General features: G+C 44.7%; 1 protein-coding gene across 1 annotated transcript in view; it reads right to left on the reverse strand.

The window, feature by feature from the left end:
- Positions 1–4,544: 4,544 nt before the first annotated feature.
- LOC121293054 (hyaluronidase-5-like) overlaps positions 4,545–15,477 on the reverse strand; it is a 61,885-nt gene continuing 50,952 nt past the window's right edge. The window contains exon 6 of the mRNA XM_041215646.1: positions 4,545–4,662. Coding sequence (XP_041071580.1) covers positions 4,583–4,662 — 80 coding nt within the window. The 3' untranslated portion in view covers positions 4,545–4,582. The remainder of the gene's footprint in view (positions 4,663–15,477) is intronic.

Raw genomic sequence — 15,477 nt, forward strand, 5'->3', positions numbered from 1 at the left:
AGCCAAGGACAGACATGTGGGCAAGAGAGCAGGGTGGAGTGTTGAAATGGCAAGCGACAGGGAGGTTTGGGTCATTCTTGCGGACAGACCGCAGGTGTTCTGCAAAGCACTCGCCCAGTTTACGTTTGGTCTCTCCAATGTAGAGGAGACCACATTGGGAGCAACGAATGCTGTAGACTAAATTGGGGGAAATGCAAGTGAAATGTTGCTTCACTTGAAAGGAGTGTTTGGGCCCTTGGACGGTGAGGAGAGAGGAAGTGAAGGGACAGGTGTTACATCTTTTGCGTGGGCATGGGGTGGTGCCATAGGTGGGGGTTGAGGAGTAGGGGGTGATGGACGAGTGGACCAGGGTGTCCCGGAGGGAACGATCCCTACGGAATGCCGACAAGGGGAGTGAAGGGAAGATGTGTTTGGTAGTGGCATCATGCTGGAGTTGGCGGAAATGGCGGAGGATGATCCTTTGAATGCAGAGGCTGGTGGGGTGATAAGTGAGGACAAGGAGGACCCTATCATGTTTCTGGGAGGGAGGAGAAGGCGTGAGAGAATGGGATGGAGTCCTTACAGGAAGTGGGGTGTGAGGAGCTGTAGTCAAGGTAGCTGTGGGAGTTGGTAGGCTTGTAATGGATATTGGTGGACAGTCTATCACCAGAGATTGAGACAGAGAGGTCAAGGAAGGGAAGGGAAGTGTCAGAGATGGACCACGTGAAAATGATGGAGGGGTGGAGATTGGAAGCAAAATTAGTAAACTTTTCCAAGTCCCGACGAGAGCATGAAGCAGCACTGAAGTAATCATCGATGTACCGGAGAAAGAGTTGTGGAAGGGGGCCGGAGTAGGACTGGAACAAGGAATGTTCCACATACCCCATAAAGAAACAGGCATAGCTGGGGCCCATGCGGGTACCCATAGCCACACCTTTTATTTGGAGGAAGTGAGAGGAGTTGAAGGAGAAATTGTTCAGTGTGAGAACAAGTTCAGCCAGACGGAGGAGAGTAGTGGTGGTTGGGAATTGTTCGGGCCTCTGTTCGAGGAAAAAGCTAAGGGCCCTCAGACCATCCTGGTGGGGGATGGAGGTGTAGAGGGATTGGACATCTATGGTGAAGAGGAAGCGGTTGGGGCCAGGGAACTAGAAATTGTTGATGTGACGTCAGGTGTCAGAGGAATCACGGATGTAGGTGGGAAGGGACTGGACAAGGGGAGAGAGAAGGGAGTCAAGATAACGAGAAATGAGTTCTGTGGGGCAGGAGCAAACTGACACGATCGGTCTACCGGGACAGTTCTGTTTGTGGATTTCGGGTAGGAGGTAGAAGTGGGCCATCCGAGGTTGGGCGACTATCAGGTTGGAAGGTGTGGGAGGAAGATCCCCAGAGGAGATGAGGTCAGTGACAGTCCTGAAAACAATGGCTTGATGTTCAGTGGTGGGGTCATGGTCCAGGGAAAGGTAGGAGGAAGTGTCTGCGAGTTGACACTCAGCCTCCGCGAGGTAGAGATCAGTGCGCCAGACAACAACAGCACCACCCTTGTCAGCGGGTTTGATGACGATGTCAGGGTTGGACCTGAGAGAATGGAGTGCTGTAAGTTCAGAGAGAGAGAGATTAGAATGGGTGAGAGGAGCAGAGAAATTGAGACGACTAATGTCACCTAGTTCTGTCGAAGGTTCATGAGGACTCGAAACATCAACTCTTTTCTTCTCCGCCGATGCTGCCAGATCTGCTGAGTTTTTCCAGGTAATTCTGTTTTTGTTTTGGATTTCCAGCATCCGCAGTTTTTTGTTTTTGTTTTTATATTTTTAAAACCTGAAGAAACTTGTAATAGTTTAGACCAGTAATAGTTAATTTTCAGTGTGCTTCCAAAGTGGCTCCTTCCTCACTTCAGACTAGCTCTAACTTTCTGTGGGAAATTTAATTTGTACCCACTGTGCAAATACGACAATTTCATGCAATTTAATATATTGCTCACTGATGCTCAATTTGTGTTCTGCCATGGCCAGTCAGCTCAAATTCATTACAGCCTTGGTCCATTTGATGAGGTGAGAGCAACTGCTCTTGACAATAAGGGCAGGATTTTCCTGTCGGCGAGCAGGGGGCGGGGCCTGCTCGCCAACATGTAAAATGATGCGCCGTGATGTCAGGCGGAACTCCCAACGTCACCACGCTCCATTTAAATTTTCAGGAAGGCGGGAGCACAGCGGAATCAGTTGTGTGCCCGCCAACCTGTCAATGGCCAACTGAGGCCATTGACAGACTAATTAAGCTAATTAATGGACCTGCCTGTCCAACCTTAAGGTTGGTGGGCAGGCCAGGAGCCCAGGCGGGAATTAGAAAAAGGCATGAAACCTCACCCACGGGTGGGATGAGTTTTCATGTAAGTTTATAAAAATTTAATTAAAGTTTCTTTAAAAATTATGGTCATGTCCCAACTCATGTGACAATGTCACATGAAGGGATATGTCAGGGATTTTTTTTTCTGTTTTTAATACAGTAGAGCCGATCTCCCTGAGGCAGCACTGAGCCTCAGGGAGATGAGTGCACTCTTTCATGCGCATGCACGATAGATTCTCAGGTTTAGGAATTCCCCCACCCGCACAGGGAGCGTATAGCGCTTCTGTGCAGATGTCATGCTGGGCGGGCCTTAATTGGTCTGCCCACGTTAAATGACGCCGCACCCCCGATTGGGGGAGCTGATTGGATGTGCGCCTGTGAGCGCCCACACTTCAACTTCGCCCCCAACAGGGGGAAAATCCTGCCCTATGTATTTGACTGAGTGGCATCATGAAGCTTGAGGAAAACAGAAGTCAATGGGAATCAGAGGGACAATTCTTCACTGGCTAAAGTCATACCAAGCACAAAGGAAGATGGTTGTGGTTGTTGGAGGCCAATCATCTCAGCCCCAGGAGTTTATCAGGGCAGTTTCCTAGGCCCAACCATGTTCAGCTGCCCTTGTGAAGTGCTTTGGGACGTTTTATCATGTTAAAGGTGCTATGTAAATACAGGTTACTGTTGTAATTGAATCAGAATAGGCTTGAGAGGCTGAATGGCCTTCTCTTGCTGTTTTGTTCTTTTGGAGACAAATGCGGTCATTCTGATGGGCCACTTTGTAAATTAATGTGGAACTGAGACATAAGAAAGTCCCAGATTTGATCTATAGTCTGTTCTGATTTAGTTTATCTCAGCTGGGGGTGGCAGGGAGGGAGGGGGTAATAGCAGGTGTTCTACAATCAGAAGCGACAGGACCACCAAAGGGGAAAACTCAGATAGAGTCCCCACTCAATGATAACTATCCATTGACTTTTGCTAGAAAGTATATGTATGTGGATGCCAAATGAGGGCAAGGCTAAGTTTGGCTGAGATGCCCCCATAAACAAATATTCTGCTGCTGTTTACCTTTGAGGTTTACACAGGAATTGCTGCTTGAACAAATAGCCATTGTTTGACCAGCACCTATAACACCTAACCAAGCAGCAAATAACACATCCAGGAGAGATGGAGAGAAAATAAGGGATATAAGGGATGGGCAGTGGAATAGGGTATTAATGCTCACACAGTGTTAGTCTTCTATTTTTAGTTTTGTGATTGTCTGGACAAGTACCTAGGTTCAACAGCACTGAAATAGGCCATCTGGTCCATCCAGTCCATGCCAATGTTCATGGCCCATTTGAGCGTCCTCCTATCTTTCATCATCTAAATCTATCATTGTAACTTTCTATTCCCTTCTTCCTCACGTGCTTGTCTGGCTTTGTCTTAAATACATCTATTTCAACCACGCCCTGTGGTAGCGAGCTTCTCTCTTAGCACTATTTGGTAAAGAAGTTTCTTCTCAAATCCTTTCAGGTTTTCTTGCTGACTATCCTATATTGATGGCCTCTAGCTATGCTCTTCCACATAAGAGGAAATATTCTCTCTGTATCCACTTGACCAAAACCTTTCATGATTTCAAATACCTCAGCCTTTTTTTCATAAAAGACCCAGCCTGTCAATCCTTGCCTGATATGCATATCGCTGTATTTCTGGTATCATTCTTGTATATCTTCTTTGTAACCTCTCCAGTGCCTCTACAGGGCCATAACTTCCAAGCTCCATGGCAGTGTATCTGGGGGGGTACACTAAAGATGTGCTGGGGAGCACCTCCACCCCTGGGAGTTCCCAGGTAAGGATTGTAAGGCAATTGCCTTCCCCCTGGGCAATTGTCTTGCACTGGGAACCATCCTTAAAGTGCAATTTAAATTGCAAACCTTGGATGGTTCTGAGTGTGTTACATCAATAGTTACCCAGAAAAATAATTAAAACTATTTCTAGCTTCTGGGTAACTATTGTACAGACCCACACCAACGCCTCATGGGACTCCTCCCACATGCCCAAACTCCCAGGGGACTTCCCCTAACCCCCAACCCAAACTGTGTGGCTGGCTGAAACTGCACCCCCCCCCACACCCTACACCTGACTGACCGAACATCCCCATCCCCCCTTCCAACTGGCCGACTCCTCACCCCAAGTTCTAGCCACTTGCCTGACAAACCTCCCTTCTCCCTGGCCCTTTAAACTCACCTGATTTACGGAAGTTGGTGCTGTAAAACAGGGGCGTGGCCTACTTACGTCCGATTTGGCAGTACCCAACTGAAGGCCTCAGGAGCATGCTGACCTGCACAGTTCTTGACGGCCTGAAAACTGAGCAAGACATGATCAAAAAATTGTCAAGCTAAGGAATTAGGAGTGGAGTGGCAATCCGACTCTGTTAACCACTCTGCAGAAGTTCAGGCCCTATACCATTTTTATAATATGGTGACCAGAACCACACACTGTACTCTATGCGTGATCTAACAAAGGGCCGATACAAATTGACCATAATGTCCGTACTTTTCAATTGTATTCCTCAAGGAATATTTGGGCTGTAACTTCCGAGCTCCAGGGCAGTGTTACTGGGGAAAGTACCCCAAGATCAGATGTGGGGGTGTTTGCTGATGATTGCACAATGTTCAGCACCATTGGCAACTCCTCAGATGTTGAAGCAGTTCATATCCAAATGCAGCGAGACCTAGACAATTGTGAGAGATGTGACAGCCCCTTGTGGAGTCTCACTTAGGTTTGGAGCCATACTCTGGATGTAACAGATATGAGTGACAATGCCAAGCAATGTGTTAAAGCTACAATTTTATTGAATAATGATAATCATAATAATTATATGAAATTATAATTAATAATATATAAAGGAATAAGTAAGAAGAAAGAAAGATAACTTCGTTGAAAGGAGAAAGCACTTTACATATTAAAAGAAAGGAAGAAAGACAACTCTACTTAAATACCATACACACTATACTATATTACAGCTTTATGCTAGATTACAAATGTTAACCACAAATGGTCTGTTCACGACAGTGTCCCAAAATGGATAATCCCAAATGAGTCTGTTCTAAGTCAGGAACCTAATTTGGTAAAATTCTCCTTGGTACACACATTACCAGGGGCTGAATTTTTCATCCAGCGTGCGGACACATCCCCGACACACGGGCATGCCCCCGACACATGGGCACGCCCCCGACACGGGCACGCCCCCAACACACGGGCACGCCCCCGACACACGGGCACGCCCCCGACACACAGGCATACCCCCGACACACATGAGCTTGAAATAGCGCATGATGACATCGGGCGAATGTCCTGACATCGCGATTTTGCGTGATATTTCGGTCGGTGGGGAGTCAGCAGCATGCCCGCCGACAGTTAAGAGGGCTGTTAAAGTTCATTAATTAATTAATTAAATTTAATTTATTTTCCTTGCCTGTCCAACCTTACAGTTGGCGGGCAGGTAAAAAGGCCAAGCAGCCTTTGGATTTTTGAGGAAACCTCATCCAACGGCGGGATGAGGTTTCTGATTTAATTAAAATTAAGGTAAAAATTGTTAAATCTAATTTCTAACATGTCCCTGCTCATGTGACAGTCACATTATGGGACATATTTACCATAATTTTTAAAATCTTTATTTTAAATGTTCTAAATCTTCAGCTCTATGAGGCAGCTTTGTGACTTCAGGAAGCTTTCTGTGACTGCACTCACATGCATGCGCTGACTTCCATGCTTGCCCTCCTCTCCCCCCTCCACCCCGCTCCCCCCACCCCCCCCCCCCCACCCCCACCCCCCCCCCCCCCCCCCCCCCCCCCCGCACCCCCCCCCACACACCCAGGCAGCGCTAAGCATTTCAATGTGCGACTCACATTGGCTGGCTGTTAATTGGGGAGCCAGTGTGGAATTGCGGGTGGTGCCCGTTCGCGGGCGGTAGGCTATTGCATGGCCACTCACGGGCCTGCCTGTCCTACCCAGCCAATGAGGGGAAAATCTTCCAAGTCTCTGAATAAACTTACAACGGATCAGTCACTCCATCCCTGGCCCTTCCTCCTGTAGTCATCAATGACTGACTATTCCACTTCATCTGTAGCCCTGAGTCCTGGAAGCAGTGTCCCTTTAAGCCACATTTCTGGCTCCATTCCAGCTATTCGAGGCATGGTTGAGGCATTCTCAAAACAAGTCTCAGTCCTTATCAATTCTCCTCATAGGCAGTGCAAGGCCAAGCAGACTTTGCAATATCAAGGATATTTATGCACCTTTTGCTGGTGTCTTCCCATCTGCCATCCATCAAGTGTTATGTCCATCTCCTGATGACCATACTAGTTGACCACACCATGTAAGGCCATTCGTCGTCTTGGCTTGTAGTCTAAGTGTCATTGGGGTAAATATAGTAACAACAGTTCCTTTTTTTTAAAACAATGGGAAAAAAATAACTTTTTTTAGTGGCTGCGTATCTACAATGTTTGGTCAAAACAGCAGCTGTGAATATGATGTGCAAGAAAAATCCTTGGGAAAAAGTCCAAATCTACAGCTAACAATATTGCTGATTATACAACTGATTAATGATCAAAGCACAAACACATCAAATCAATGCCTACAAAGTAAGATTTTGAATATTGAATAATTTAAAATATTGAATATAGGCTTAAAAGCAAAAGCAAAGCAGAAATAAAATGCAAAAATATAAAATTGTAAAAATTAGTGGCTGCAGGCCTCAGGCCTATGTAATATCCAGGTTTGGGCTGACAAATGGCAAGTAACATTCGCGCCACACAAGTGCCAGCCAATGACCATCTCCAACAAGAGAGAATCTAACCATTGCTCCTTGACATTCAATGGCATTGCCATCACTAAATACCCCACTATCAACATCCTGGGGGTTACCATTGACCAGAAACTGAACTGGACTAGCCATATTAAATATTGTGGCTACAAGAGCAGGTCAGAGGCTAGGAATCACGAGACGAGTAACTCACCTCCTGACTCCCCAAAGCATGCCCACCATCTACAAGGCAAAAGTCAGGAGTGTGATGGAATACTCTCCATTTACCTGGATGAGTGCAGCTCTCACGATGCTCAAGCAGCTTGATACCATCCAAAACAGCCTGCTTGATTGGCACCCCATCCAAAAACATTCACTTCCTCCACCACTGATGCACAATGGCACCAGTGTGTACGATCTACAAGATGCACTGCAGGAACTTACCTAACCTCCTTCAACATCAACTTCCAAACCCACGACCTCTGCCATCTAGAAGGACAAGGGCAGCAGATACATGGAAACACCATCACCTCTAATTTCCCCTCCAAGCCACTCACCATCCTGACTTGGAAATATATCACTGTTCCTTCACTGTCGCTGGGTCAAAACCCTGGAACTGCCTTCCTAACAGCATTGTGGGTATTCCTACAACACATGGACTGCAGCGATTCAAGAAGGCAGCTCACAACCACCTTCTCAAGGGCAGTTAGGGATGGGCAACAAATTCAGGCCTTGAGAGCAATGCCAACATGCCATGAAAGAAAGCAAGATGTAGTGTTTCTGTTGCTAAACAATGAATTATCCAAACATCATCAGCTGTAACAAAAACAGTATCTTTAGAAGAATTTAGATGTGTTTTGAAATGTGACTGAATCACTTTTGAACTCTGTGATGTCATGAGTTATTAATATATGACAATAGTCTGTTCTCATTTCCCCACAACAAATTCCTCCTTCATTGCTGATTCTTAACATGATAAAATACTTCGAAAACTCAAACTTGTCATAATCTAACCGTTATATGTCTTTTCACCTACCCTGACAAATCCTGGTATCCTGCACTATGAACATTATTCATTCACCTCAATGAAAATTTGATTCCCTGTTATCATTAAAACCTAGACACCAATATAGTGACAGTATTCATCTCTGAGTCATGAAGGTTATGGATTCAAATCCTTACTTCAACACTTGAGCGCGTGACATAAAACAAGGTTTAAGTCTGGTTCGCATTGTCAGAGAAAGACAGATTTGCATTTATATAGCACCTTTCATGACCTCAGGACGTTCCAAAGTACTTTACAGCTAATAAAGTACTTTTGAAGTGTAGGCACTGTTGTAATGTTGCAATGTGAGACATTTAATCCAGGCCATGTCTATTTGTTGTAGTAGACATAGAAGATCCTGTAGTACTTGTTAAAGAAGAGTCGGTACTCTGGTCATGTTTTCCCTCAATCCACCACCACCACCAGAATAGGTACTCTGGTTATTCATCTCATTATACACAGTACGATTCCACAAGCTGCAAATTAGTTGCCATAGCTAAAGGCAAAATACTGCGGATGCTGGAAATCTGAAACAAAAACAAAAATGTTGGAAAAATTCAGCAGTTCTGACGGCATCTGTGGAGAGAAAGACAGCTCTGTCCTTCTCTCCACAGATGCTGTCAGATCTGCTGAATTAGTTGCCATGTTTGCTTCCATAATGATTTAATTTCTCTGAGATGTGATAAGGAGTTGCTTAAGTAAAAGTAACATCTTTTTACCATCTGGTATCCTTGTTTTTATTGATTGCTGTATGTTTTCTTATACCACTTAATGTAATGTGGATAGAAGTGGGCACTGAATAAAATAAAAGTGAAATACTGCAGACGCTGGAGATCTGAAATAAAAACATTGGGAGTTTGTCATGCTTTCTAACATGAGTTTGGCATCCACTTTATCTGTCGCCTGTATCACATGTAAACAATCAAAAAGCAGGGAAAAGATCATTGGGTCCTTCAAATCCAGTTATGGTGCAACCCATTCCACTCCTTGTCCAGGGAAACCCAGGGGATCAGTGATGCAACCCCCCCCCCCCCCCTCCAAGCTATTCAAAACAAATTCTGGGAAAGTTCTCTCCAGCTCCCCAAGGAAATTGAGCAACTCTCCAGGAAACTGCAGTCCTCAGACATTCTCACAAACGCAACTGGTAGCAATTTATCCCGTAAAATTGGAAATGTCAAATGTTACATGTGGTTAAAATTTGTATACAGTGAATTACAAGGTAAGAGATATACGGAATAACTACTGACAATTAAATTATTCCATTTTAGGGATACTTTTTTGAACAAAATTATACTCTTTTCAATGAATACAATTCAAAATAATGGTTGGCATTTAATCTGTGCACAGCAGCATTGTCGGTTGGATTAGCCTTTACCAAGCAAGAAATGCTCCTCCCCCTCCAGGGAAGAGGCTTTTTTTGACTTTGAAAAGAAATCTTAAAGCCTATCGAAACTCAACCTCACCTGCAGCAAACATATTTGACCATAGGAAGAGGAAAAGGTTAACTGTGTAACATCCTGAAATCATCAGGCTCGTTGGTAGTAATTTACTGCAAGCCTTTTAAAGTACCAAAACATTTGACTGAGATTTGTGCATATCTTTGACATCAACCATCTATCAGGGGCGTTTACCCCAACAACAACTTGCATTTATACTGTGTCTCATTTATATTACTCCTCCCATGTCTGTAATTCTGCTCTTCGTTGTTAAGCTTTATCATAAAAAAATCCATTTACTCTCCCTCTCGTATTTTACAGGGCATTAGTGAGGCCACACCTCGAATACTGTGCGCCGTTTTGGTCTCCTTATTTAAGGAAGGACATAAATGCGTTGGCAGCAGTTCAGAGGTGGTTTACTGGATTAATACCTGGAATGAATGAATGTCTTATGAGGAAAGATTAGACAGACTAGGCTTGTTCCCACTGGAGTTTAGAAGAGTGAGGGGTAACTTGCCTGAAGTATCCGATCCTGAACGGTATTGACAAGTTGGACATGGAAAGGATGTTTCCTGTTGTGGGTGAGTCCAGAACTAGGGGGGACTGTTCTAAAATTAAGGATCGCCCTTTTAGGACAGAGATGAGGAGAAATTTTTTCTCTCAGAGGGTTGTGCAACTTTGGAATTCTCTGCCTCAAAAGGTGGTGGAGGCGGGGTCATTGAATATTTTTAAGACAGAGATAGATTCTTGTTAGACAAGGGAATCAAAGGCTAATAGAGGTAGATGGAAATCTGGAAATTGAAACACAAACATATCAGTCATGATCTTATTGAATGGTGGAGCAGGCTTGAGGGGCCTAATGGCCTACTTCTGCTCCTATTTCATATGTTCCTATATTATCAGGTTCAGACATTATCCTTAGTCCTTAGGGATAACTTATGAATATTCTAAATTTGTAATGTTTTATCAAACAATAAATATGCATATTGATTTTAATTAGTAAAATAAAAAAGTCTGATTAAGGTTGCTTGAAAGAAAATTTATGGCCCTGAAATTGAGCTCCATAACACTACTTGTGCCAGTATTCGGAAAGACCATAATTGACTTTAAAGGTTTTTTTTAACTCCCATGCAGATTTTGTCAGAAAGATAATGAATTTCTTGAGACCATCTGGGATACTTTTCTGCAACAATAAGACCTGGAACCAACAAGAGGGCAGGCCATAATAGACTTAATAATGAGCAAAAATCCAGATTTAGTTAACAGCCTAATGATGCATAAACTTTTCATAAACAGTGATCACAAGGTGGTCAAGTTCAACGTAGTTTCTAAAAGGGACAAATCTGAAACAGCTACTAAGATTCTAGGTTTAGGTAAGGGATGCGAAAGAGACTTTCCAAAGTAAATTGGGCAAATCTGTTAATGATTAAAATGACTAGGCCAGTGGGAGGTGTTCAAGAATAATTTAATGTGAGACAGAATTAATTTATACCCCTAAAGGGAAAAGCTCTACTTGCCAAAAAAAGACAGCTGGGGAAAAGAGGTAAGAGACAACATAAAACTAAGAGCATACAATAATAGAAAAAATAGTGCTGATCCTGGTGAATGGGAAAGGTATAAAGAGCAGCAAAACCTGACAACGCAGATAGTAAAAGTTACAGAAAAGGAGTATAAAAAAGAAACTAGCAAATGGATCAAAATCAATATAAAATCTTGGTGGATTAGGATTAATGGGCATATCCTTTGAAGATACAAACACTAACCTAGGGAAGGTGGTGGTGTAGTGATATTGTCACTAGACAAGTAATCCAGCTACCCAGGGTAATGCTCTGCTGAATTGACCCAGGGTTTGAATCCCACCATAGTAGATAGCAGAATCGATAAAAATCTGGAATTAAAAATCTAACGATGACCATAAAATGATTGTCGTAAAAACCCATCTGGTTCACTACTGCCCTTTAGGGAAGGAAATCTGCTGGCTTACATGTGACTCCAGATCCACAGTAATGTGGTTAACTCCTGAAGTGGCCTAGCAAGCCACTCAGTTGTATCACAATTACTAGAAAGCCTATAAGGAATGAAACTGGTTGGTCCACCTAGGCACTGGAAACAACAATGGCAAACTCAGCCCTGTCAATCCTGCAAAGTCCTCCTCATCATCTGCAAGCTTGTGCCAAAATTAGTCAAGCAACAACCTGATATAGTTATACTCACTAATGTTCCAGACCCCACCACCATCCCTGGATATGTCCTGTCATTCGGTATAGAGGGAGTAGCCCAAGATCAACTCTGCAACCAAAAGTCTCATGGCATCAGGTTAAATATGGGCAAGGAGACCTCCTGCAGATCATGACTACTCCCACCTTTAACTGATGTGAATCAGTGCTCCTCCATATTGAACACTACTTGGAGGGAGCATCGAGGCTGGCAAGGTCACAGAATGTCCTCTGGGTGGGGCACTTCAATGTCCATCAGCAAGCGTGACTCAGTAGCTCCATTGCTGGCTGAGTCCTAAAGCACATAGCTGTTAGACTGGGTATGCAGCAGGTGGTGAGGGAACCAACATGAGGGAAAAAGCATACTTGACCTCAACTTCGTCAATCAGCCACCGAAGCATCTGTTCATGACTGTATTGGTAAGAAGTAAAAAGGCTAAGAGGGGAGTTGAGGAGAAATTTTTTCACCCAGAAGGTGGTGGGAGTCTGGAACTCACTGCCTGAAAGGGTGGTTGAGTCAGAAGTTCTTGTATCATTTATGAAGTGTTTAGATATTCATTTGCATTACCATAGCTTCCAGGGCTATGGGCCAAGCGCTAGATTAGTGTAGTCAGGTCTTTGTTGACCAGCACGGACACAATGGGCTGAATGGCCTCCTTCTGTTCTGTAGACATCTATAAGTCTATGAGTGACCACCACACAAACCTTGTGGAGACCCTCCATCATGTTGTGTGGCACTACCACTGTGCTAAATGGGAGAGATTTCAAACAGATCTAGCAATTCCAGGCTAGGCAGCCATGAGGCGTTGTTGGTCAGCAGCAGCAGAATTGTACTCAACCACAATCTGTAACCTCATGGTCCAGCATATCCCTCACTCTACAATGATCACCAAGCCAGGGGATCAACCCTGGTATAATGAATCATGCAGGGGAGCATGCCCAGAGCAGCACTATGCATACCTAAAAATGAGGTGTCAACCTGGTGAAGCTATAACTTAGGACTACTTGAATTCCAAACAGCATAAGCAGCAAGTGATAGACCGAGCTAAGTGATTCCACAACCAACAGATCAGATCCAAGCTCTGCAGTCCTGCCATATCTAATCAATTGTGAATGGTGGTGGACAATTAACCAACTCACTGGAGGAGGAGGCTCCACAAATATCTCCATCCTCAGTGATGGGGAAGCCCAGCACAGCAGTGCAAAAGATAAAGCTGAAGCATTTGCAACAATCTTCAGCCAAAAGTACCGAGTGGATAATCCAACTCAGCCTCCTCCAGAGGTCCCCAGCATCATAAATGCCAGTCTTCAGCCAATTAAATTCATTCTACGTGACGTGAGGAAATGGTTGAAGGCACTGGATACTGCAAAGGCTATGGGCCCTGACAATATTCTGGCAATAGTACTGAAGGTTTGTGCCCCAGAACTTGCCACACTCCTAGCCAAGCTGTTCCAGTACAGTTACAACACTGGCTATATGGAAAATTGCCCAGGTATGCTCTGTACACAAAATGCAGGAGGAATGCAACCTGGCCAATTACCGCCCCATCTGTCTCTCGATCATCAGTAAAGTAATGGAAGAGGCCATCAACAGTGCTATCAAGTGCACTTGCTTAGCTAATGCCTGCTCACTGATGCTCAGTTTGGGTTCCGTTAGAGCCAGTTGGCTCCTGACCTCATCACAGCCTTTCTTCAAACATGGACAAAAGAGCTGAGCTCTAGAGGTGAGGTGAGAGTGACTGCCCTTGCTACACTGAGTGTGGCATCAAGGAGCCCCAGCAAAACTGGAGTCAATGGGAATCAGGGGCTAAAACTCTCCACTGGTTGGAGCCATACCTAGCACAAAGGCAGATGGTTGTGGTGTTGGAAGCCAATCATCTCAGTTCCAGGATATCACTGCAGGAGTTCCTCAGGGTAGTGTCCTAAGCCCAACCATCTTCAGTTGCTTCATCAATGATCTTCCTTCCATCATAAGGTCAGAAGTGGCAATGTTGCTGATGATTGCACAATGTTCAACACCATTTGCGACTCCTCAGATACTGAAGCAGTCCATGTCCAAACGCAGCAAGACATGGACAATATCCAGGCTTCGGCGACAAGTGGTAAGTAATATTAGCGCCACACAAGTATCAGGCAATGACAATCTCCAACAAGAGAGAATCTAACCTTCGCCCCTTGATGTTCAATGGCATTACCATCGCTGAATTCCCCACTATCAACTTCCTGGGGGTTACCATTGACTAGAAACTGAACTGTACTAGCTACATAAATACTATGGCTACGAGAGCAGGTCAGAGGCTAGGAATCCTGTGGCGAGTAACTCACCCCCCTGAACAAAGCCTGTCCACCATCTACAAGGCACAAATCAGGAGTCTGATGAAATATTCTCCACTTGCCTGGATGAGTGGAGGTCCAACAGCACTCAAGAAGCTCAACACCAGCTAAGACAAAGCAGCCCGCTTGATTGGCACCACATCCACAAACATTCACTCCCTCCATTCCACCACATGCACAATAGCAGCAGTGTGTACCATCTACAAGATGCACTACAGGACCTTACCAAGACTCCTCAGACAGCACCTTTCAAACCCACAGGCACTACCATCTAGAAGGACAGGGGCTGCAGATAGGTGGGAACACCACCACTTGGAAGTTCCCCTCCAAGCCACTCACCATCCTGACTTGGAAATACATCACTGTTCCTTCACTGTCGCTGGGTCAAAATCCTGGAACTGCCTCTCTAACAGCACTGTGAGTGTACCTATAACACATTAATTGTGGCAGTTCAAAAAGGCAGCTCAACACCACCTTCTCAAGAGCAATTGCAGAAGGACAGTAAATGCTGATCTAGCCAGCGATGCCCACATCCCGTGAATGAATAAGAGAAAAGTCTTAACCATCTGTCGGAGGTTGTTGAACTTCTTGTGATACTGGTGCCATGACCTTCCTGGCCACATGCTCTAATTTCCTTCATAGATTGTTCCTTGAGGGGCTCCTGGCACCTCTCCTCCATTTGATCTCCATCGCTAAGGCCTCAAGTTCTGCAACCTGGGAACCCTTTGTCTTTTCTGATACTCCATTAGCTTAGCTTCTACTTGCAGCTACTAGGACTACAGCCAGTCAGCAGCCCTTCTAGTAGGTACACTCCTCTTTAAGAGGGGCGGGCTAGCTGGAACACAGACTAGCCAAGCGCGCTCCTAAGTCCCCTGCTGAGTGTTCATCCAGCCACAAGTGTGAATTGCACTCAGCTGAAAGCTTCAATAATTCTATTGAGGAGACAGTAAGAAGTTTGCATGCTCTCTGCCTCTCCCAGACCAGGTGTGGGCAGATTGTGAATGGTGAAACAAAAACAGAATTACCTGGAAAAACTCAGCAGGTCTGGCAGCATCGGCGGAGAAGAAAAGAGTTGACGTTTCGAGTCCTCATGACCCTTCGACAGAACTTGAGTTCGAGTCCAAGAAAGAGTTGAAATATAAGCTGGTTTAAGGTGTGTGTGTGGGGGGGCGGAGAGATAGAGAGGTGGAGGGGGGTGGTGTGGTTGTAGGGACAAACAAGCAGTGATAGAAGCAGATCATCAAAAGATGTCAACGACAATAGTACAATAGAACACATAGGTGTTAAAGTTAAAGTTGGTGATATTATCTAAACGAATGTGCTAATTAAGAATGGATGGTAGGGCACT

The sequence above is a fragment of the Carcharodon carcharias genome, chromosome 21 (genome assembly GCF_017639515.1).
Source record: "Carcharodon carcharias isolate sCarCar2 chromosome 21, sCarCar2.pri, whole genome shotgun sequence".
NCBI lineage: Eukaryota > Metazoa > Chordata > Chondrichthyes > Lamniformes > Lamnidae > Carcharodon > Carcharodon carcharias.